The sequence below is a fragment of the Polistes fuscatus genome, unplaced genomic scaffold, assembly GCF_010416935.1.
Source record: "Polistes fuscatus isolate 324 unplaced genomic scaffold, CU_Pfus_HIC Scaffold3, whole genome shotgun sequence".
Taxonomy (NCBI): Eukaryota; Metazoa; Arthropoda; class Insecta; order Hymenoptera; family Vespidae; genus Polistes; species Polistes fuscatus.
In genome coordinates this window covers 8,675,999-8,697,298 of record NW_025113107.1, presented here as the reverse complement: position 1 = coordinate 8,697,298, position 21,300 = coordinate 8,675,999, and the positions used below count along the sequence as shown (strand labels likewise).

The window sequence follows — 21,300 nt, the reverse complement described above, 5'->3', positions numbered from 1 at the left end:
TACACCCCTACACCCACATAGCCGGGAAAAGTGCAGGGGCGTAGTCAACATCGTTCTCGTCATCTTTGTCGTCGTCGTCCACGTTTTCGTCCTCGTCCTCGTCCCCGTCTTCGTCTTCGTCTTCGTTTTCATTTTCGTTTTTGTTTTCATCTTCGTCTTCGTCTTCATCGTACCAGTCTACCGTGCAATCTACGGTCTCCCTTGCTCGCCAAGAAGGGAAAATATTGCAATGCTCCTGGACGCAGCTCAAACGGGCAGAAAGGACAGAAAACCCTCACCCCGTGCAAGAGAAAGAGAAAGGAAGAGAGAAAGACAGTAAGAGAGAGAGAGAGAGAGAGAGAGAGAGAGAGAGAGAGAGAGTAGAAATCGTGGAAACGTGGACAATTATTATTCGCTCGACAGTCGAACGAATCGCGGTGCCGGCTGACAAATTTATTGCCACCAGTAGAGAGTACCCACCAGCACGAGCATCAGCACCAGCACTGGTACCCAGAGTACTATGCCCACCCTGGGATAATATGGAACTACTATATTCTGACGCTTCTTATAATGATTTTCCATACTTCTTCTTCTTCTTCTTCTTCTTTTTCTTCTTCTTCTTCTTCTTCTTTTTCTTCTTCTTCTTGCCAAAAGCTTAGAGGTAAGGTATACCTGATATTAGGGTTTCCCTCAAAATTATCTAAGTCATCTAAAACAATTTGTAAAACTTGGATTTTTAAAAGTGTATCATAGAGAAGTTTACAATCTAATTAAATGAATCATTGATAGTGAAAGTCTATAGTTTTGTTTAGATTATGATGGTTCGTTAATGCGTATGAAACAAACGAGAACACAGTAAAATCGTATGAAAGAAGAAAAAGAACAAGAAAGAGAAAAAGAAGAAGAAGAAGAAGAAGAAAGTGAAGAGGTCAACACGAGGTGCATCGAACGTGCGATAGGAGAGAGAAGGAAAGAGAAGGCTGGGAGAGGGGAGAGACTGAGGAAGGTGAGGAAGGAGGTGGAAAGAATCGACATCGCAACAAGATGACAATAATTTTGCCAGGCAAACGGTGAACTTTTGCACCAATGGACAATGATATCACGGTGACGATGCGCACCGCTACGACAAAACTTTGTCCGGTTTTACATCAGGATCGTTTCGTCCTCCGTGATCCCCACTCGTTCTCTACTTCTGCGTCGCTTTCTCTCTCTCTCTCTCTCTCTTCCTATCTTTCTTCCTCTCCTCTTCCAACTATCGGCACCGCCAGCAAGGCCCAACCCGCTTCCGAGAACACATCTACATCTCGAGAAACCGGCCGAATTTTTATTCTCCTAGACGGCGCGGGTCCAAGAACAAAACAACTATTTTTCTGCCAATTACCTGGCGGTAGAGAAAAATAAAGATAACGCGGAAGGGATTGAAGGTATTAACAAAAAATTAAACAAAAAGTAATAAAATAAAATAAAATAGCAAAGAGTGTTTTCTTTTGACTAAGTCTATCGTTGTTAACGTTAAGAATAAAATCCTTACGAAAGATCATAACAATGATCTGTCATACTTGAACCATGACGGCTTTTCGCATAGGTGACCGGAAAATTCGACCATAGTTCTGACTCTGTTACCGTAAGATACGCGAAACTCTGACGGATAAAGGATTAAGCATTGCTAAAAGGATCCCTTTTCGAATAAGAAAGCTGCGGCTGAAAAGGAAGATCTAGACGTCGAGGATATGCTGATTAAGTCTTCCATAGTATTCGAAGCCGAGGTATATTAAATAGTTGTAAAGAGACATCTTCCCATGCTCTAACTAACTTTCATGATTAAACGACCAACGACAGAGTTTTCCCCCTTCGATAAAAAGCAGCAATCTTATATAATAAATCCTTCCCTTTCGACCGCTTGCTTTTATCATTTCGCTGTAATATACTTGCTGATTCATTTGAAAGAAAAAAAAAAGAACAAAGAAAAGGCCAACATTTTTTTTTTCCCGCTATGATAAAAGACAAGACCTACGTACGCATGGTGACTTGGATTTCTTCAGAAAAATATTAATCAACTCAGAAAAACAAAACAAAAAGAAATAAGAATCTGTTGGGACCGTGCAATGAACAAAAGCTACAAGCACGTCGAAGTTGGGTCAATCTAAAAATGGTCTTTTCGCGCGCGAGTCAGGAGGAAAGAAATTATTCCTCTGCGATTCTTCTGTCGTAGGCCGTTCCAGCAGGCTTCCAAGGACGTTGAATATCTCGTCTTTTGTCGAAAAAAATAGTAAGGAGTAGAGGAGATGCAAATGTATTCGTTTCACGACAAAGTCAAGCATAGGATACGTGCACGCGTGAAAGAGAAAGAGAGTGAGAGAGAGAGAGAGAGAGAGAGGGAGGGAGAGAGAGGAGGAGTAAGGAGGGTGGAAGGCCAGTCGACGTCGCGCCGACAGGTGATCGCATACACACGGCGATGGAATTCAAGGTGGAGGTGAATTACCTGGCCGGGATTTGAGGTTAGGTCGGCACAATCTTGAGTGACCCTGACTCGATGGACTACCGACGTATATCTCCTTAGTTTCGCATCCTTGATCGATGAAGCGCATGTTACCTAACGTTTACTCGGTTCGACGATCGATCTTACACGTGCGAAGTACGATCGAATCGATACAATCAAATAATCATAATAATACTAAGAGCCTTTGGATATATGATTTACGACGAAAACAATAACCGATAACACGTTAGGAAGCAATGATTTTCTAAAGAGGCAACAATTAATAAGAATCGTATAAATGAGATCTGACGTTACGTCTGTTGAGTCAACAAAATTAGTAATTGTCCTAAAAAGGTTCGAGTTTAAGATGACATAAGTCATAAGAAACTAGCTCGCCTTTCAGTTATCATCGTCTAAAGATGATCGTTGAAGTCTAAGGAGGAGTAGGAGGAGGTGAAGGAGGAAAGCTCATAGCCAATCTCCGCAAAGCTCGCCCACGTGTTCCCAGAGTTAACTTAATTACGGCCAATTAAGCGTCAATTAACCGAGTGGCACACGCGGCTCATATGTAAACTCCTGTATGTACATCTATCCTCTCTATCTTACTCGCTCCTCCAACTGTCCGTCAAATTAACGACCTACCGACGACGGCATGCGAGAGTTTAAAGACATAAATGCGAGGAACATGAGAGACCTCTCTATTTTCTTCTTCTTCTTCTTCTTTTTCAACGTTCGTTCGTTCGTTCGTTATGTTAGATGCGAAAGTGGTGAAAACGAAATTAACCAAGTGACACGGTTATTTACGGTTCTAAAAAAAAAAAGAAGAAAGATACGCTTACTGCTACCTACTCAAGCAAGTATACATTAAATCTAGACGCGAATGGTCTGAAGCTTCTTAAAGTCAGCCCCCAATGGTGCAACCTACCCTAAGTAGACGATATGACTTTTTTATGACTCGAGGATAGCGCCAACGACGACTTCTTCTTCTTCTTCTTCTTCTTCTTTCGTACCTTTTCATAATCTGTTTGAAATTAAATACAGATCCGTCAAAGTGTCGGATTCAAGTATCCATCCAGATTAGAGGAAAACATGTAGTTACAATTTCCGTATTTCCAATCGACTGATACAAAGTCGGATTTGTTCATTTTATTTATCACAATGCGATCCGGTAATTCGATTTGTTACTTTAACACCACGTGCTATTTAACGAAGCGGGACCGAAAGTAGCCAAAAAGAATCATTATAAAGGCTGAATAACGAGATGATAGAGGAAACGAAAGAGAGACTAAAGTCGAGGAGTAGGGGAAAAGATTGAGGAAGGAAGAGAGAAAGAGAGAAAGAAAAGTAAAAAGTTAACATGAGACGAGCTCAAAGGCAATGAGGCGACAAAAGTCAGTGACGCTAAAAGCGCCACCGTCGTGGTAGGCGCATGAATAATAATCCGTGATTAATAGAGCGCTAAGCTGCCGGCGACTGAATGCGGCATGAATGGCCGTAGTACTATTAAGCGCCGCGTATATTATACCTACGGCAACGTATACGCAGATCTAGCTGTATCTCAGTGTGCGTCAGCAGTGTCCATATTTCGTGGCGCTATTACAACCACTGATACTACTATCCCTCCCTCTTTTTCTATGTTTCCTATGTTAAAACTCGAATAGGTTGTCCCTCAAAAAGATAAGCCACGCTTCGAAAATATCTTTCCATTTACCTGCAACTCGATAATATTTTCTCTATTCTAACGTTTTATCCGTCAACTATTATTGTATATTGTAGATATTTAGTAATGTAAATTTTCGAAAATGTTAATATCCGCAACAGCAGTAGCAGCGATTAGTACTTTCAAATTGTACTATTTGAACTACCATTTAAACTCTGAATTTATGTTTGTTTTATACAATAAACTGTTATTCTATATGGTATCATTTAAGCTGTTTAAAAGTTAAGAAAAATCAATGCATCGGTGACAGAGATGACGATCATGGGATTACACTCGGATTCTTGAAAAACCAAGAACGTCATTTTGGAACTAGCCGTGACCACGGTGGTCATCGGTTGCTTACTATAGTTCGCCAACGTAATACGTAGTACATATAAGTGGTAAGTAGGTATGCGCAAACGGCAAACAAGAAGTAGCTACCGGCTGCTTCCACAGGTGGTCGGGTCACGAACTGACCCCACTCCATTGCTCCACCTTTCTCTTGCCTTCTCCACCCCTTCTCGCTTCATCCAGAAACCCTCTCTCTCTCTCTCCCTCTCTCTCTTTCTCGCGTGCGCGCGCGCTAGTTAGAATCCTGCTTGACCTGTGCTAGGATAGGTTGGATGTAGAAGTCGGTACTGGGTCGAGTGAGTTGTCGAAAGATGGAGGAGGTGAACTCGTGGACATTACATCCACGTACTTTCAATCTCTTAGACATTTTATTCAATTTTACAAAAAAAAAAAAACAACACTAAACTTGACATCATATTATTTAGACTTCGAAGAAATTAAATTCAAGACAAAATATATATATATGTATAAATAAAATATTATCGCGTACGATAATCAATAAAATAGTTTCGATTAAACCTAAAGCAAAAGCCTGAAAATATACTAAATGTCCAATATTGGATAATAATCGTCATTCTTGATGAAACTGGTGGGTCAGAAATGAAGCGATGTACATATTTCGTTTTCCCGCACGTAATGGCGACTGACCTAATTTCAAACTGCGCACCGAGATAAAATTTATCTTGCACTCAGAATCTCGGCATAATACATCGAGAGGTACTTCGACTACTGCAAAATTTATGTTCACGGAAATGTCACGATAATACGCACTGCGTACGGTTTAAGCTACGGTGCCTCGAGAAACTTCAGAAAACTTTGAAATCCCGTTGAACTTTCCGTGTTTCGAACTTCGTCACCGTCGTTAACCCCAGTCACCGAGCTTCGAACGAAACCGCTCGAGAAAAGAAAAAGAAAGAAAGAGAGAGAGAGAGAGAGAAACAGAGAGCACTGTTCTGCTCCGTTTGATCGAATTTTTTTCAAAACGAAAAAGATAAACAATGTAAACCAAAATACAAAAAAATAAAATAAAAATAACGCGAGGGATCCGATCGAGGGATAGTTTTTGTGAGCTTAAGGGTTGTTTTTTAGGTAAGTTCTGTCGATAAAAGTGAACATAAAGTACAAGGAAACATTCTTTTAAAAGTCCATCCTGGTAATTCGCCGTAGGATAAGAGGGCGGTTCGAAAGCAAACGAAGAAGAGAGTGAACCAGTTTGGACCGATCCGGAGGAAGTAGACGTTCAACATCGGAAGAGAAAGAGATAGAGGGAACCCGGTTGCGTCGCTCGGTTGCCCGGTTGCCTTCGCCCGTAGGATGCTGAAGGCACTGCGGTTGCCATGGCAACCCACCACCACCGCAGCCCGATGTAATTATTTGAAAAACGCCCGCCGCAGCTCCATTCACCGCCCACCACCCCGGGGTTGCTGCCGGTACAGAATGATGCAAAAGTAGCCGGTTCACCTTTCCTCTACCCTTCCCTACAAACTTCAAGAATTCTTCTCTAACGTTTCAAGACAATTACTTGCTAAATGATTTAAAAAAAAAAAAAAAAAAAAAAGACCAACAAGAAACAAAGCGTGCCATCGTTGGCTACTGAAAAATCATTTTTCATTTATTCCTTAACGATATATTTTATTACCTTGGAAATGAATGATCGTTAAGATCTCATATCTATGGGAAATTACAAAAAAAATAAAGAAAACAAACTCGTTTTACTACTTTACTCGGTTAATGTACCTGTTTCATCATTTAATTCCTTCTTATTAGCTAATTCGATTGATTCAATATATTTAACAAGAAACGATAGATATTTCGGAACAAAAAAAAAAGCAATCATTCTACCTGCGATATTTAATTAATCGGTGGATCGAAATTTAGGCGGAGTACGATACAGTACTTGAAAATATTAATATTCATGCATCTCAAAAGAAGCAGTGGGGGAATTCTTCGAGTCCTCGAGCATTCGTGTTGGATATTTCTCAAGGGAAAATTTGTGGAGTCGAGCAGTGGTGCTTGAAATAAAGAGACAAGGGACGATTGCATAAACTGGTAAATGCCATATGTAAGAGATAGAAATTCTTCGACTGTTTGTTTGTTTTCTTTTCGTTCTTGTTTTTTTTTTTTCTTACCATACGATTTTGAATTGATGATGGAACTTTGAAATGACGTTAAAGATACGTGCCATTCGAAAATCATATAATCCAAGTAATTTTTCTCGAACCTCGATATGTTCACATTGTTCATTTTTACCCTTTAAGAATAACCAATCTCTTAGATCTAGTATCATGAAAATTAAATATATCCAACGATCTCTTTGAACTTAAAAAATATAAAACAACTTAAAACCGAAACAACAAACGTAGACTGCTCTTGAGTGTACGTCACTTTGGCAGTTTTTAAAATGGGTTTTCCTTGCTTTTAAACAAAACGTGAGAAAAAAAAATATAAATCATCTCTTGTCAAAGAGATTGTGCCTATAAAATGAGATAAATAGGACTATTGTTAATAATTCTTTTTAATCATCAACTGAGGCAATTAAAAACTACGCCGAAGCATTAACAATCCCACCAATATAAATCCACCTACGTGTCCCATGAATTTCGAAAGTTCTTCGAACTTTGTGTAGCAGGCGTTATTAAAAAATAAAGAGTGAAAAAAGGGCCAAAGAGTGATGTATAACCTAAAAAAGGGATGAAACGCGTTACATCAGGGAAAAAAATGTTTTCCCCTATCTAACTAAACTTTTAGGTCGGAATGTATCTGAAGACTGCACCCCTTTTACATACACTTTCGTATCTACCACGTACCTGAATGCTCAAGGGTGTACATAACGCGACTGTCGCAGTTTGGGTCAAAAAATTGCGAACTTCTTGTAAATACACAGAAGGATCGTTTAGTCACCTGAAGAAGAAAATTCTTCTTACAATGAAAATCGATGAAAAATAGATCCTATTATAACTATAAAAAGATTTTAAAACCAATAATCGTCAATTTTGAAAGCACGGAATTGTACAAAATTAAAAGAGAAATGCGTTACGCAATAATGTTATTTGTCTAAAAATTAACAAAACAAATTTATTTTAATTCATCAACGAGCAAAACCAAATAAATATATAATACTTATTTAAATTTCTATTTAACCCCTTGCCCAAGAATGACGAGTGAGACTCGTGGTACTTCGTTCGGACCAAACGTAGACAACACGAGTCAGACTCGTACTTTAGTTCAATTGTTCTCGATACCTTTTGACTTTAGTTACGTGCAATTCGACCCCCTCGAAATGAGTATTGTGGCCCAAGCAACCGAGAGTTATCAGGTAGGCCAAGGGGTTAACTATGAAAATAAACATAAACAGTCCTCCCACAAACTATTTTAATGAAGCTGTTACAAAAAAATATTCAACTATGCATATTTAAATTTAAAGGTTAAAAAAAAAGAAATAAAAAAGAATTGAACATAAAGTTCCATCATGTGCTTCAAAGAGTATTTTAAATTCAAGAAAAGGAAATTATCCAATAATAGTTCAGCACCCAGTTAAAAGAAGATAGATGGAAAGTGCTAATGAATAAAACGTAACAAAACGAAACGAAAGGAAAGGAAAGGAAAGGAATGGAAATGAAACGAAAAGAAAAAAAATGTGATCGCTGATCAGAGAAACCTTTCCACGTGTTTGAGAGCACGCTTTGAACAAACGTGTCCGTGGGAGGAGGGAGGGTGGGGTAAGAACGGGGAGGAAAGGACGTTTAAGTTGGAGTGAAGAGAAGACGAAAGGAGAGAGAAAGGAAAAGGAAGGAGGGAAGAGGGAAGAGAGGGAAGAGAGAGATAGAGAGAGAGAGGAGGAGGTCCGTGGCGATGCTCACTTGTTGCTCGCTCGACTAATTGCCAAGTAATTGGCCCCGTACCCCCGCTCGTATAAAGTTTGCTTCATTGTCTTTAATAACGCCGTGACCTGCGCTAATGGCTCACGTCGCATTCGTCGAGAATGGGAGAACGGCCGTCGGTTTCGATGACAAGGATCGACTTGTTCGCACGAGAGAACCAGAAAGAGAAAGAACACGAAAAATAATGAAACAAATAAAGAAGGAAAGAGAGGGAAAGGGTGAGAGTTTGTTGCTGCCGAAGAAATGGAAAAGGGTGCGGAACGAATAAGGTAGACTGGAATAATTATCAACCGTGAGTAAATATAGGATCCTTGCGAAACACCTTAGTACTTTTTCCTAAATGATAATAATTAGACGATGATCAACATTTTGTTCCCACATTTGAACAAAATTTCAATGTATCCCCACATCTCTGTTGTACTATGGGGTATGATAAATGTCATGAATTCAGTGTGCTACCAATCATAGGGGAGGGTTAAAAATTCAAATCTTAGATTTACGATTGCTGGAAAAAATATTAATTACAAATAACACAATTTTATATTAATTATTTATTTATTTATTTATTCGTTAATAGCCATTACTGCAGACGAAAGATAAATCATCGATTTATTTGATTAGCTTATATATTATATAAGCCTATTAATATGCTTTAAAGTTAAATAAATATGCAAGAAAATATATTAATTAGTAAGTATACTTTATGAGAGAGAAGATAACATTTCTCTATTATTTAATAAACTAAACTTACAATAGTAACAACAAAAGTAGGCTGACCACTTTATTGCTCCGTCCGCAATGACTTAACAATTAATAGAAAGATTAACAAACATGAATATTATTTGAGGTAATAATCTTAAAAAAAAATTACAATAGTCTCGTTCCTTAATTGCACGTTTATTGTTTCATCCTTCATAACGTCCATCATTCTTCTTCTTCTCTCTTTCTCTCTCTCTCTCTCTCTCCTCATCGAGAGAAATTCCGGCAAGGTATATAAATTGATTAAAAAAAAAAATTACATATATAAATATATATATATAAAATACAAATGAATAATAAATAAAAACAAATAAAATATTTTCATTGACAATAATTGATAGGACAAAATAATAAGCAAGAAAATATTGAATGTTATTCCATTCGTAATAATATATATCGAAATAACATTCAATGTTCTAACTTGATTCTAGCTGTCAGAATAGAGAAAAGAGAAACGTTAAGTATGGACCTAGCAGCATCCGCGAGTCCCCACGAGTTGGGAACAATCCGTGCACGCGAGACCAGATGTGCGATTGTGCGAAGAATTGAGAGTGAGTCATTCCTCAATGGCACACGAGGGAGTAGAACGAGCGTACGTTAGTGTAAGTTAGTGTAATGCTTTCTGTACCTACACGATTGTGAACACACAGTTCACACATGTATATAAGTAAACACAGAGAACTAAATTTTTCTACAATAATCCTTTTCTACAATGAATCTAAAATTCATCATATTCTACACCACCACCACTACCACCACCACCACCACCACTATCACTATTACTATCTTAAACCAACCTCCCCACCCTATACTAGAATATTATTTTAAAGAGAATCAATGAAAAGGATTGTACGACGATGCTTCTTTTAAGAATTACAGCAACCACCCGTACACTTATGACTTAATGAAATATCTCAAGAACTTCAATGTATTATTCACGCTTCGTTGAGCCAGCGAATTTTTTCAAAACGTCACGTTTGAAACATGATCGAGACATAGTTCAGCTATACCAATCATATCGAGGAAATAGGTTTGCTGATAGTTATCGAATATATCTTTTTTTCTCTCTTTTTATCAATGTAGATAAGTGAAAGATTTATGTGATACATTACAAATTTATTTGATATTTGATTCGAAGCATTTTAACGTATCGATGTAAACTAAACTCAATCAAATGATGCATGTTGATTATGAAACGAATAGGTATTAGTAGTTCCCCGTCAAAGTTTAACGTTTCTGAGAGAAATAAAATCAAAGCTTGATACACTCGAGTGACTTGACAAATGGTCAATGTATTTTTATTTTCTTTGGTGCGCGACTAATCACCATTCGGAAATAATCAAAGTCGGAGCATTGCTCCCATAATGATCACGATGGGATTCGACCTATCCAATGTTTCCAATGTCCACCGAGAATATTTACCGTTATTTTGCTTCTAGAAAGATGCTCGTTCAACGTATACCACTCGCTATAATAATCTTCTAAAATATAATATCAAACCCCGATTGTTATTTTCAACAAACAAGAGAAAGTAAAAAAGAGAGAGAGAGAAAGATTACAAATTTTTGAATCTGTCAACGCAATTTCTAGGTGCATCGTTCTCCGAGAAAATGATTAACTTTGGAATATTACAAACTAACGAAATAGAAAAAAAAAAACAAAAATAAATTTTTTATATCGATTTAAATGCAAGAAAGAAATAACCTGGCTCTTTCTCTTCTATTCTCTTTCTCTCTCTTTCTTTATTCTTCGTTTTTCATACACGTCTATAGCCCGGTGCATTTAGGATATTACTCTCCGAGTGTAATACTTATAATCGGCTACGCGACTTCACCTGAAAATGGAATCCATGCTATTGTATATACGCGTGTTACATCGAACTTCAAGGAAACTAACAGAAGAAGTAGAAAAAAAAAAAACAAGGAAAAAAAACAGAAAAGGACACGATAAGGGGAATGAGGGTGAAAAGGGCTTGAGAAGAAGGTAGTAGGACGTAAACGAGGAATCTCAGCGACGCCTCGACTAGACGGCATCGTAAACTTCGTCGAGCAACTTTTGAATTTTAGTAAGGGGTGTCCTCCTACCCTTTCTGCCCCCTCCTAACCCTCCTTCCCCACTTCCACTCTTTCTGGCTTAGTTCTCCTCGACCCATTCCATATCCTCTATCTCTGTCTCTCTCTCTCTCTTTCTTGGTCCCATAAATTAGGGGTTCCCATATTCATGCTAAGAGAAGCACGTTCTCTTTCTCACATATCCACACGTTCGATTAAATAACCCATGCACTGATCTTCTACCTGATAACGTTACCTCGTCTACAATTTATTGAGTCGGATAGGGATGAACATAACTTTCTTTCTTCGAGAAAGAAATTTTGTTATAAATCCAAACTACTTATATTAATATTTATATTTCTACTTTGAATGAATATTTGGGTAGAAATTATGAACAAAATTATTGTGATTATGGAAATGTAACAGTATTATGAATGCGGTGTCTACTTTTAGGATTACAAAAACACATGATCAAATTATAAAAAATCAAGGTATTAACTAATGATTAATAATGAATAAATGAATACAAAAAAATACAAAAGTATCTTCTTAAAACTCTGTCTAACATATCCAAAAAGGCGTCGCATCGAAGTTCTTCTTGCACCCCGTCGGAGGTCGCCACAAGCATCGAAGGGGGACGAAGGGTTTGTACCATACTTAGGGAGACTTTGATGCACAACGAAGGAAACACAAGGAAGGAAAGAAGGAAGGAGTCGACGATCGTTCGTTCGTTCGTTCGTTCATTCGTTCGTCCCATTTCGACGAATTTCTACCACTAAAGGAAAGTTTCCTTTCCAACTATACCGAAACCAAATGTTCCCTGCAACCGAACGGGATCTAAGGATCTACTTTTAAACAGAGGTACTACTTTATCGTTGCATCAGCCCTTCAGTCTCCCTTCATGGCTAATATTTAGAATGTAAGAGGAATAAAATCCTAAATAGAATTCGAAAGAAACATGTTCAATGTCTTATTTTTATATCGTGCAAACTACGAGAACTATTTAATATAATATTAATTTACTGTATTAGGTTTATTGACGTGGGACGAAAAACTGTCTTATTGTTTTTTTTTTGTCTTTTTACTTCATATTTTTTTCTCTCTCTTTTTCAGTATTATTCAAAGAACACACCCACACACACACACACACACACACACACACACACCAAGCATAGAAATGTTCTTCCGGGTCATAGCTATTTCATATTTCTTGTTCTCGACGATACCTCTCTATCTTTATCTCCCTTTCTTTCTCTTTTCTCTTCTTTCTTTTTTCTTTCTCCCTTTACCTCTCTCTTTCTTCTTCAGGATTCGCGAAGGGTGTTGTTCTGCCTGCTGAGGGTGACTCCAAGGGGACTCGTGAAGGTACGAGAAAGAAAAAGAGAAAGAAAAGGTTAGGTGAGGTACGGTGAGGTGAGGTGAAAGAGGGGGTGAGGCAGAGGGAAAAAGAGAAAGAAATACTCGGGGTAGAAAGGGGGGAAAAAGAGAAAGCAAAGAGTGAATGAGAGAGTGAGTGAGTAAGTGAGTGAGTGAGTGAGTGAGTGAGTGAGAGAGAAAGAGAAAGAGAGAGAAAGGGGATAATTCCACAGCTAAATATCGGTAAAATCAATACTATCTCTTTCCTCGGCACTACCGGCACCACCACCACCACCACCACCACCCAGTTAATAATGCAAGCCACGAGAGCTCGAAATTCGGAGTAGGTCTACGGGATTCGTTTCTTCCTAATTTTACTCAAGGATTTCATCTTAACGTATGATCGAGCCACAACTACCAACAATTATCAACTTTACTACGATCCATATTACTCTACTAACTAAAGTCTTTAAAAAAGATTCTAGGATACTCCTGATAATCTTACGAGACATTTGAATATTCTCATCAAATGAGAAAGAGAAAAGAGAGAGAGAGAGAGAGAGAGAGAGAGGAAGAAAGATCTCTACAAGTGTCGTCTTTGGTATCGTGCATTTCGTGCTCAATTAGCGTTCAACGAGTCCCCCGATAACCGGACGAAGGTAAGAAGAGGAAGAGAGAAAAGGGTATGGAGGAAGAGGGGGCTAACTGATCTTCGAGAACTTTCTTCGAGTTAACTTTTTAGAGGTCGTGAACTTCGGCAAAGTAGTGCATGATCGTATCGTAAAAGTACGAGTATAATAATGCGGACGTTGTGTCGGAAGCAAGCGCGACGAGTGGGCTTGAAAAATACTCTTGAGACTTTGAAAAGAGAGAAAGGACGTGGGAAGAGGAGGGGGAAGGGGTTAAAAGAGAACGAGAAAGAGAAAGAAAAAGAGAGAGGGAAAGAGATTATGAATGATCGATCATAAATTTGAGACGAGTGATCCAGAATTAAAATCCTCGTTAATGAATTCCTGTTGTTATTTGTTTTCTTTTTTTTTTTTTTTTTTCTTTTAATCTTTTCTTTTACTTATTCCATTATAGTTAAATTTATTTGACTTGCATCACGATTACAACAGCATTCATACAAATACAGAGAAAAGACAATGAACCGATGAGTTTAATTCGGTTCTGGATTGGACCAAGATTGATAAGGAAGAATGATCGATGGTTGTTGAAGATGCTGCGAATACGAAGCACTCATCTCGTCAAGGACAAGACAGTAAAGAAAGAGGAGGAATAATAATAATAATAATAATAATAATAATAATAATAATAATAATAATAATAATAATAATAATAATAATAATAATAATAATAATAATAATAATAAAAAGAGAAGATGAGGGAGGAGGAGGAGGAGAACAACGACGAGGAGGTGAAGGTGGAGGTGGAGGAAGAGATAGAGATGAAGGTGGAGAGGTAGAGTAAAAGGAATATCCTGCCAACTGGGAAGGGGCTACAAAGCGATAGGAATGCTCGTGCTCGTCGTTTTCTCAAACGCTCTCTGGGTGAAACAGCGTGGAACCGCGGGTCGACCACGACCTGAGACAAACGGTAACGAAACGCACGCCGGAGATCCCGACGTAGCGAGATCCCTCTACACGGCAAAGTGTAAACGGAGGTGGCAGACGCACGAGCAGAGTCGGCCCCGACCACCACCACATCACCACCACTACCACTCCACTACTACCACTACCACCACCACCGTCACCACCACCAACACCACTGCCACCTCTGTTCTCCTTCCCGCCCCTCTCGACCAGGGAAGACTGAAGAAGGAAAGAGAGAACAACCAGAGCGGTTCTCAACTTTGACTCTTCTAATCCTCCTTGCTTCTCGAGTTAATCATTTTAACAAGTTTCTCTATTACCGTCGATATTTATCATTGTGTATTATCTAATCTAATTAAATTCATCCGAGATTATTTTATTGGCCTGCAATGTTAAATTCATTCATCTTATACACATATAAATACATGGATGAGATTATCTAGATTTAGGGACGAGATACATATATTACTATGTTGAGAAGAATATAGAACACGATCAATACCATGAAATATTTCGAATAATCTAATATTCAGGATATTTTATATACACTCTACTAAATGCTTTTCTATCTGATGACGATTATTCGCTTGATATCGTTTAAATTAATTGTAAGTCGGATTTTAATAGTGAAACGTAGTACGTTTACGCAGATCTAACAACTAAACATCTAACGAATGTCCTTTTGAGATATCTCTACACGTGCCGCTAACTATCGATCGGCCAGTCACGACAGGACGATCGAATTTCAAGTCCTTGTCCGATGTTTCTACGACAAAAGGAAAAGAAATGGAAAGATGTAGGTGAAGAAAACGGAGGTTTGCTGACTAAACTTGATGATCGCATATAGAAAAGAAAAAAAGAAGTAGTACGGTCAATAAGAAATAATCTATTTAATGACAGATCAAGAAAACAATGACAAAAAGAGAGAGAGAGAGAGAGAGAGAGAAAGATCATGAAAAATTAAAATACAGGAAACATGAGAACCATCGTTCTTTCTCTCTCTCTTTCTCCCTCTCCCCTCTCCATAAACTCCTTCCTCCTCTACCCCTCTCTCCAACCGAGTCGCTCTCTCACCGTAACACGGGGTAGCTAGGAGGGTTTAGGGAGAAAGGAGGGAAGGGGAGGTGGGTCGCGTACAGCAACGTACAAAAGTCCGCATCACCTCCCTTAGTACAAGTCGAGCTAAAAGTAACAGACTATTAAAAATAATAGCGATTTTTCCAACAAAATGTTCATATTTTTAATACAAAACAATAATTGAAAATAATTCCTTTTTATATTTTAAAACACGCATGTATTATTATTATTATTATCATGTTCGTTTTCCACATTATTTACGACAACGGAGTTGCAGTTATATATTTGCTTTCGTACAATTTTAAAATGAACTATTTTCGTTGGACACAATTTTCAAATAGACTAAAATATAAACGTAAAACAAATTCTATGGGATACCGGAGATTAAGAAGAATGTGGACTGACCGGGATAAGAGCGATAAATAACTACCTGGGAAACAATCTTATCTAGGAATATCCGCGCCTCTTGAAAACAACTTGCAGCGTCCTCTCGTGTTCTACATGTCGATGATATGCACCTCGACCTTCTTCCTTCTCTCTTTCCTCTCTTCTTCTTCTTCTTCTTCTTCTTTTAACTTCCCTCTTTTCCCTACCAACCTATCTACTTCTTTCCTCTTGTCCTTTCCCTCTTCTTTCCTCCACCTCCTCCTCCTCTACCACCACCGTTTCTTCCTCTAACTCCTATCGGAAGGACGAAGGAAGCCACAATGACTCGCGTGAGCAAGTTAAAACTTGGAAGAAGGGGACTTCCGGTTAAGGACTAATTAAATTCGCGAAGAGTCCCACTCGCAAAGTAATTACACTATCCAATGAGACTTTCATCGTGTTGCATTATGCACCATCTTTTTATCGCACGTTCCGCCGGAACGGTAATTGCTACTTCGTATAACACTCCCCACATGTTGCCCACCCGAATCATAATCGCGTTACGATACCAGAAAATTTGAAGCAAAGGGAATAAAAAAAAAGAAAAAAATCAGATGAGTTAAGCTATAATTTTGTATCAATTAAAGAAACCGAGTTGCAGGTACATATATATACATGATATTTCTCTTAAAATTTTCAATTAACATATATGATCCATAACTGAGAGTGTTCTAATATGATGAACTATAATATTAACGCAAGAAACGAAGTATGTCGGAAGTATAATAGTTAATCTTAAAAAACTGAAATAACACTCACCCTTGGTCCATTCTATCGACGGGACCACCAGGACCCATCATGGCTGGATGTCCAGGTCCCATTGGACCCGTCATGGGATGTCCTCCGGGTCCAAAGGGACTCCCAGGTGGCATACCATACTGGGGCCCACCAAAAGGTTGACCAGGTGAAGAAAAATGAGGATTACTACCTCCTGGGGGTACGAACGGTGGTCCGGAAGAACCGGGCCTACCGACAAACTGAGGCGGTCCTCCAGAGGGTGAACAAATGGACTAGGTCCGGGCCCCCGTTGTACGGTGGCCCGGAATTATTAGGTGGAGGTGGAACCAAATGGACTAGGTCCGGGCCCGTTGTACGGTGGCCCGGAATTATAGGTGGAGGTGGAAATCCGGATGAATTTGCTGCCGACAAACTGAGGCGGTCCTCCAGAGGGTGAACCAAATGGACTAGGTCGGGCCCGTTTGTACGGTGGCCCGGAATTATTAGGTGGAGGTGGAAATCCGGAGGAATTTGGCTGTGGTCCTGGACCAGGAGTCGACGAACCACTAGGTGCTGGTGATGCAGTGTACGATGGTGTTGCTGAACTGGGTGGTGGCCCTTGATAAGGTGGCGCACCCGCTGGACTTCCAGCTCCACCAGGGAATGGACTTGGCCCTTGAAAACCGGCATTACTAGGTGGTCCACCCGTTTTATTATAAGGGCCCGATCCCGGACCTCCGCCCTGACCAACAGAATTAGGCGTAAAGGGTGATGCCTCCGAGCCGGGCGGTGGGCCTTTCCAGGAGGCTGGTGTCCCTGGATCCTCCAGCGTGGTGGTGGGTGCCAATGGCGTGTTAAGGCGGCTGCAGCCTGAAAAAGAAATATTATATATGTTAATGGAATCTTCTGTGATATGTAAGGTAACGTATGGTAAAAGCAATTTCAAAGCAGAAAGTTTCCATATATTTTACTACTACTTTATTCGTATCATTTCAATTTAATTTCTATTAAGTTATATAACCATACATAAAATAGATAAGCGTACATGATTGCTATGAAAAGACGGAGTAAATATTTTTAAGAACTTTGCTGCGTAACCAATATTAAGCATATTATAATACTTTTATAATCTATTAAGCATATTATAATACTTTTTATGCAATATCTTTAGTTTTTAGCATCGTACAGAGCCTATTTCCATGTCTTACTTGTTTATGTATATTCTTTCTTCATCTCAAACCCTTATTATTTACAATTGCAAGAATGTTATGACTTCGATGTAACTTAAGAAAGATTATTTTACTACATAAACCAACATTCTTCAAAGAACACAGCATTCATAACCATCCAACAAAGTATAAAACTATCAAAAATGATAACAACAGAGAATATATGCAAAGAACATGGTCAGCGTAGACTCTGTATCCGCTAACTCTCTATGCAAGCTATTTAACCTGCATCCAAACCTTTACGATAAACAATCTACCATGGTAAAACAAAAGGCGTATGAGTAAAATAGACATCAAAGCTCACCATTATTCGTCCCATTGGCCTTCATTGTCCTCTATTCCACTGATCCATTCCATAACACCGATCACACACTTTCGTAAGATTCAGCACAAGATTGAAAACAGTTGGTAAGAAAAAAAATGAGAAAAAAAAGACTCTACTTAAAGAGCAATCGAATAATTGAGAGCGATATCTCGTACAAAGGCAAAAATATTTCTTGTGAGAGGGTTAATAAAATAGAAAAGTGAAAGGATTATAGGTTATGTACCGGTAACCTAACCTCCAATCTGTCGTAAGAGACCGATTAACGAGTAAGACTAAGTGGGAGTGCTCCCTTGAAATTCGCGCACAACACAGATCACTGTTCTCTCAGCGTTCTCGAGCGTATGCTGGTTCTCGCGAGCGTACTTTCCGGAAGGTAGTTAGATTCTCTAAGGTAAAATAGGGAACCGCCGTGTCTGGGTCGCGACGCCGGCATCTTCGCGGTCACGCTTGTATTTCGTGTTGCTCATACGGCCCTCTTAGAACGTCCCGCACGAGCTCGCGCCGTTAAACGAACGCGGACCGAGCGAGGGACGCGTGCGGAGGCCCGACATCCCGCTCAAGTCTCATTCATCCTTGCACTGTAGAAAAAAAAGCGTTCATGGATTGACGACAGGCCAAAACACAGCGGAGCGGAGAACAGCGACAACGGTGGCAGACGCGCACACGACGCGCACAGCAAAGCAACGACACACACGATATCTATTACGATGATGATGATATCGAAGATACCACCAAAATCACAACACAGATCACGACAAACTCTGACGAAAATTACATCAACGACAATGACGAAAGTGACGTGACCAAAACCAAGGATTATGCCGATAAACTACAAGGATGGCGTGCGCGGGGTGCGAGTAAGAGGGAACGAGAAGGAGAGTCGAGCGCGAATAAACACCACCGGAGTCAGTCCACGACGCACCTCTCTCTTCGACAGGGACGTGTGCGCCGTCGATGGCGCCACCGGTCCTCCCCCTTCTCTCACCACTCTCTTCACTAGCACACACACTCACTCGCTCAGTCACTTACTTACTCTTCTCACAGTCGCACTCTTTCTTCCTTTCTCTCTTATTTCTTCTTCTTTTATTCCTCTATCGAAACAAAGTTTCTTTCTCTTACAACTATTATCACAAGTTTTTATCTAAAGCAAAGGGTATCACAAGCAAGTTTGAAAACAACGACGGACGAAGTATTGAATTATTGTATATTATTTGAAAATATCTCAAACTCTTTCTCTCTCTCTATATATATATCTCTCTCTCTCTCTCCCTCTCTCTCTCTCTTTCGGGTTTTTTCCTCGAGTATTCTTTTCGCGAATGTTTCTTTTCGAAGTGGTGCAATCGGTCGGTTCCGCACACACGTGCGCACCACTCCGTCGCCCGCGAGGAAATGCAGGTACGCACGTGCGCGTCAGGGACGTAGCAAGGCTATGATAAAATAGGAGTAAAGAGGGAATACACGCACACACCTCTGATACGGACACCCAGACGGCGACCACGTGTTCGCTCTTTCCTTCTCTCTCTTTCCCTCTCTACCTCTCTCACTGTTTCTCTTGTTCTTTGGTGTTGCGCGCTTTAGAGCGTCAACTAGTGGATGATCTCTTCCTTGGCCGTCGATAATGATCGTTGAAGCGTCGCAGGAGAAAGCGAAACTGTGCTGCCATTTTTATCGAGGCCGATGCATTGGCCGAGTCGAGCGCACCCCGCCCAATCCGTACGCACCATCACCCCCTTCCCTTTTTCTTTTCCCTTCTCCTTTTCTTTCTACTTAACATCCAATAGGGCAATTCTTTTCTTCTAGTATATACCTACTATTTCTGTCTTTTTTACATAACTTTTTAACTTTATTAAAGAACCTTCTCGTTAAATTTTAATGAATTCTATCTTCGTACTTCTTTTTCTTCTTCTTCTTCTTCTTCTTCTTCTTCCTTTTCCTACGAAAAACGTCGAAAGAATAAACATCGTCGTGTTGAACAGGACGAAGAAAAAATACGCAACGCAACTACTACTAGGCTCAATGTTTTCCTCAACGTAAGTGTGTAAGTACCTGTAGCAACGATATCACTTAGGATAAAAGATGAAAGGAAAAGAGAGAAAGAAAGAGAGAGAAAGTAACGAAGAGACGCGTTTGTCGCGAGATTAATTTGAACACCGTTCAGAATTATTACCGCGAACCCTCTCTAATTTCCGATCGATTAATCGAGAGGAGGAAAGTTTGGCGGTGTCGCCTGTTGCATGCGTGACCCTATCTCTCTCTCTCTCTCTCTCTGTCTCTCTTCCTCTCTTTCTCTCATGCTTCACTGTTCACTCTATGCCAACAACGAATAACGATGATTTAGATCGACGTTAAATATATGTACGAGTGTCTGAATAATAAATACGATACACACTCTTTTGATACCAGTACAACTATTCACTTTAAGAAAAAAGAAAAAAAAAGTATACGAAAGAACTTTTACCAAGAAAAAGGAGAGAACAATTTAGTAGGAAAATGATATGAAAAAATAAATACATGGAGTTTCCTCCCACGTGATACAATATCCTCCCCACTAAGATGGTTTGCGCTGATGTTGCTACTGTATACGGCCCTGACCGCGGACGAGGACGAACTGTTAGCGAAGCGGGGAGGGGACACGGAAAAAGGGAAAGCCGGTGTGCAGAGGCACCCCCGATGGAACTCAACGAATACTCTCTACGCCTTTCTCTTTTTCAACAGTCAAAGTTCTTACTTTTCCCTACTTTTTTCCAAAGAAATTCGTTACAGTGTTTAAAAAAAATAAGAATAAGAATAAGATTAATAATAAGAATAAGAATTAGAAAAAGAAGAAGAAGAAGAAGAAGAAAAAAAAAGAGGAAGAAGAAGAAGAAGGATGACCCACTGATGACCAATTCTACTGATCTATGAGAGAATACAAATAAATCAGAGATAATTATTTAATTATTTAGATGTAGCAGCAAATGGATGATTTGAACCTGAAGAAACGACGACGGAGTAGGTTTTCCGCGTTGGCCGCCACATTTTTTCCCCCTCCGTCTATAACGACTATGACTACGACGACGACGACGACGACGACTACGACTACGACGCCAACGACGACGACGACGACGACGACGACGATGACGACGACGATGACGACGACGATGACGACGACGACGACGACGACGACGCGCCACGGCCTTTCAAAGTCCCTCCCTCGACACTCGCCGCTTGACAGTGTCACCCTAAAAATCAATAAGGGGTTCACCCCTCGACCCTACCCACCCTCCTTTTCTCCTTCCCGCCCTCCTTACGCCTTCTATACCTCTGCGCTTCCTCCTCCACTTCCCCTTCCGCTTCCCCCTTTCTCACTCTTACTCTCTCTCTCTCTCTCTCTCTCTTA

The 21,300-nt window shown here is 39.8% G+C and overlaps 1 protein-coding gene and 3 long non-coding RNA genes across 4 annotated transcripts; 2 read left to right on the top strand and 2 right to left on the bottom strand.

Annotated features, from left to right (window-relative positions):
• Window positions 1-590: 590 nt before the first annotated feature.
• LOC122520024 lies at window positions 591-3,915 on the bottom strand. The gene is made up of 2 exons (XR_006304427.1): window positions 3,384-3,915; window positions 591-688 (listed from the first exon to the last, which is right to left on the bottom strand). It is a non-coding gene; the product is annotated as an uncharacterized LOC122520024 (long non-coding RNA).
• A 4,525-nt stretch (window positions 3,916-8,440) lies between these two features.
• Window positions 8,441-9,834, top strand: LOC122520025. Its single transcript, XR_006304428.1, has 2 exons — window positions 8,441-8,658; window positions 9,580-9,834. It is a non-coding gene; the product is annotated as an uncharacterized LOC122520025 (long non-coding RNA).
• Window positions 9,835-11,441: 1,607 nt separating this feature from the next.
• On the top strand, window positions 11,442-12,574 carry LOC122520023. Its single transcript, XR_006304426.1, has 2 exons — window positions 11,442-12,060; window positions 12,508-12,574. It is a non-coding gene; the product is annotated as an uncharacterized LOC122520023 (long non-coding RNA).
• Window positions 12,575-16,405: 3,831 nt separating this feature from the next.
• On the bottom strand, window positions 16,406-18,590 carry LOC122519327 (proline-rich proteoglycan 2-like). The gene is made up of 4 exons (XM_043638704.1): window positions 17,901-18,590; window positions 16,872-17,237; window positions 16,716-16,760; window positions 16,406-16,638 (listed from the first exon to the last, which is right to left on the bottom strand). Exons 1-4 carry the CDS (start codon window positions 17,923-17,925, stop codon window positions 16,406-16,408), a joined length of 669 nt encoding a protein of 222 aa, XP_043494639.1. The 5' UTR covers window positions 17,926-18,590.
• Between the last annotated feature and the right edge of the window lie 2,710 nt (window positions 18,591-21,300).

What these genes read in the sequence shown, in the direction of transcription:
- LOC122519327 (XM_043638704.1), bottom strand. Translation starts at nt 17,925, where the DNA reads ATGAAGGCCAATGGGACGAATAATG. An exon ending in GGCCAATGGGACGAATAATG is followed by an intron (nt 17,238 to 17,900) that starts GTGAGCTTTGAT and finishes TTTCTTTTTCAG; the next exon opens with GCTGCAGCCGCCTTAACACG. An exon ending in GCCCGGACCTAGTCCATTTG is followed by an intron (nt 16,639 to 16,715) that starts GTTCCACCTCCA and finishes CACCCTCTGGAG; the next exon opens with GACCGCCTCAGTTTGTCGGT.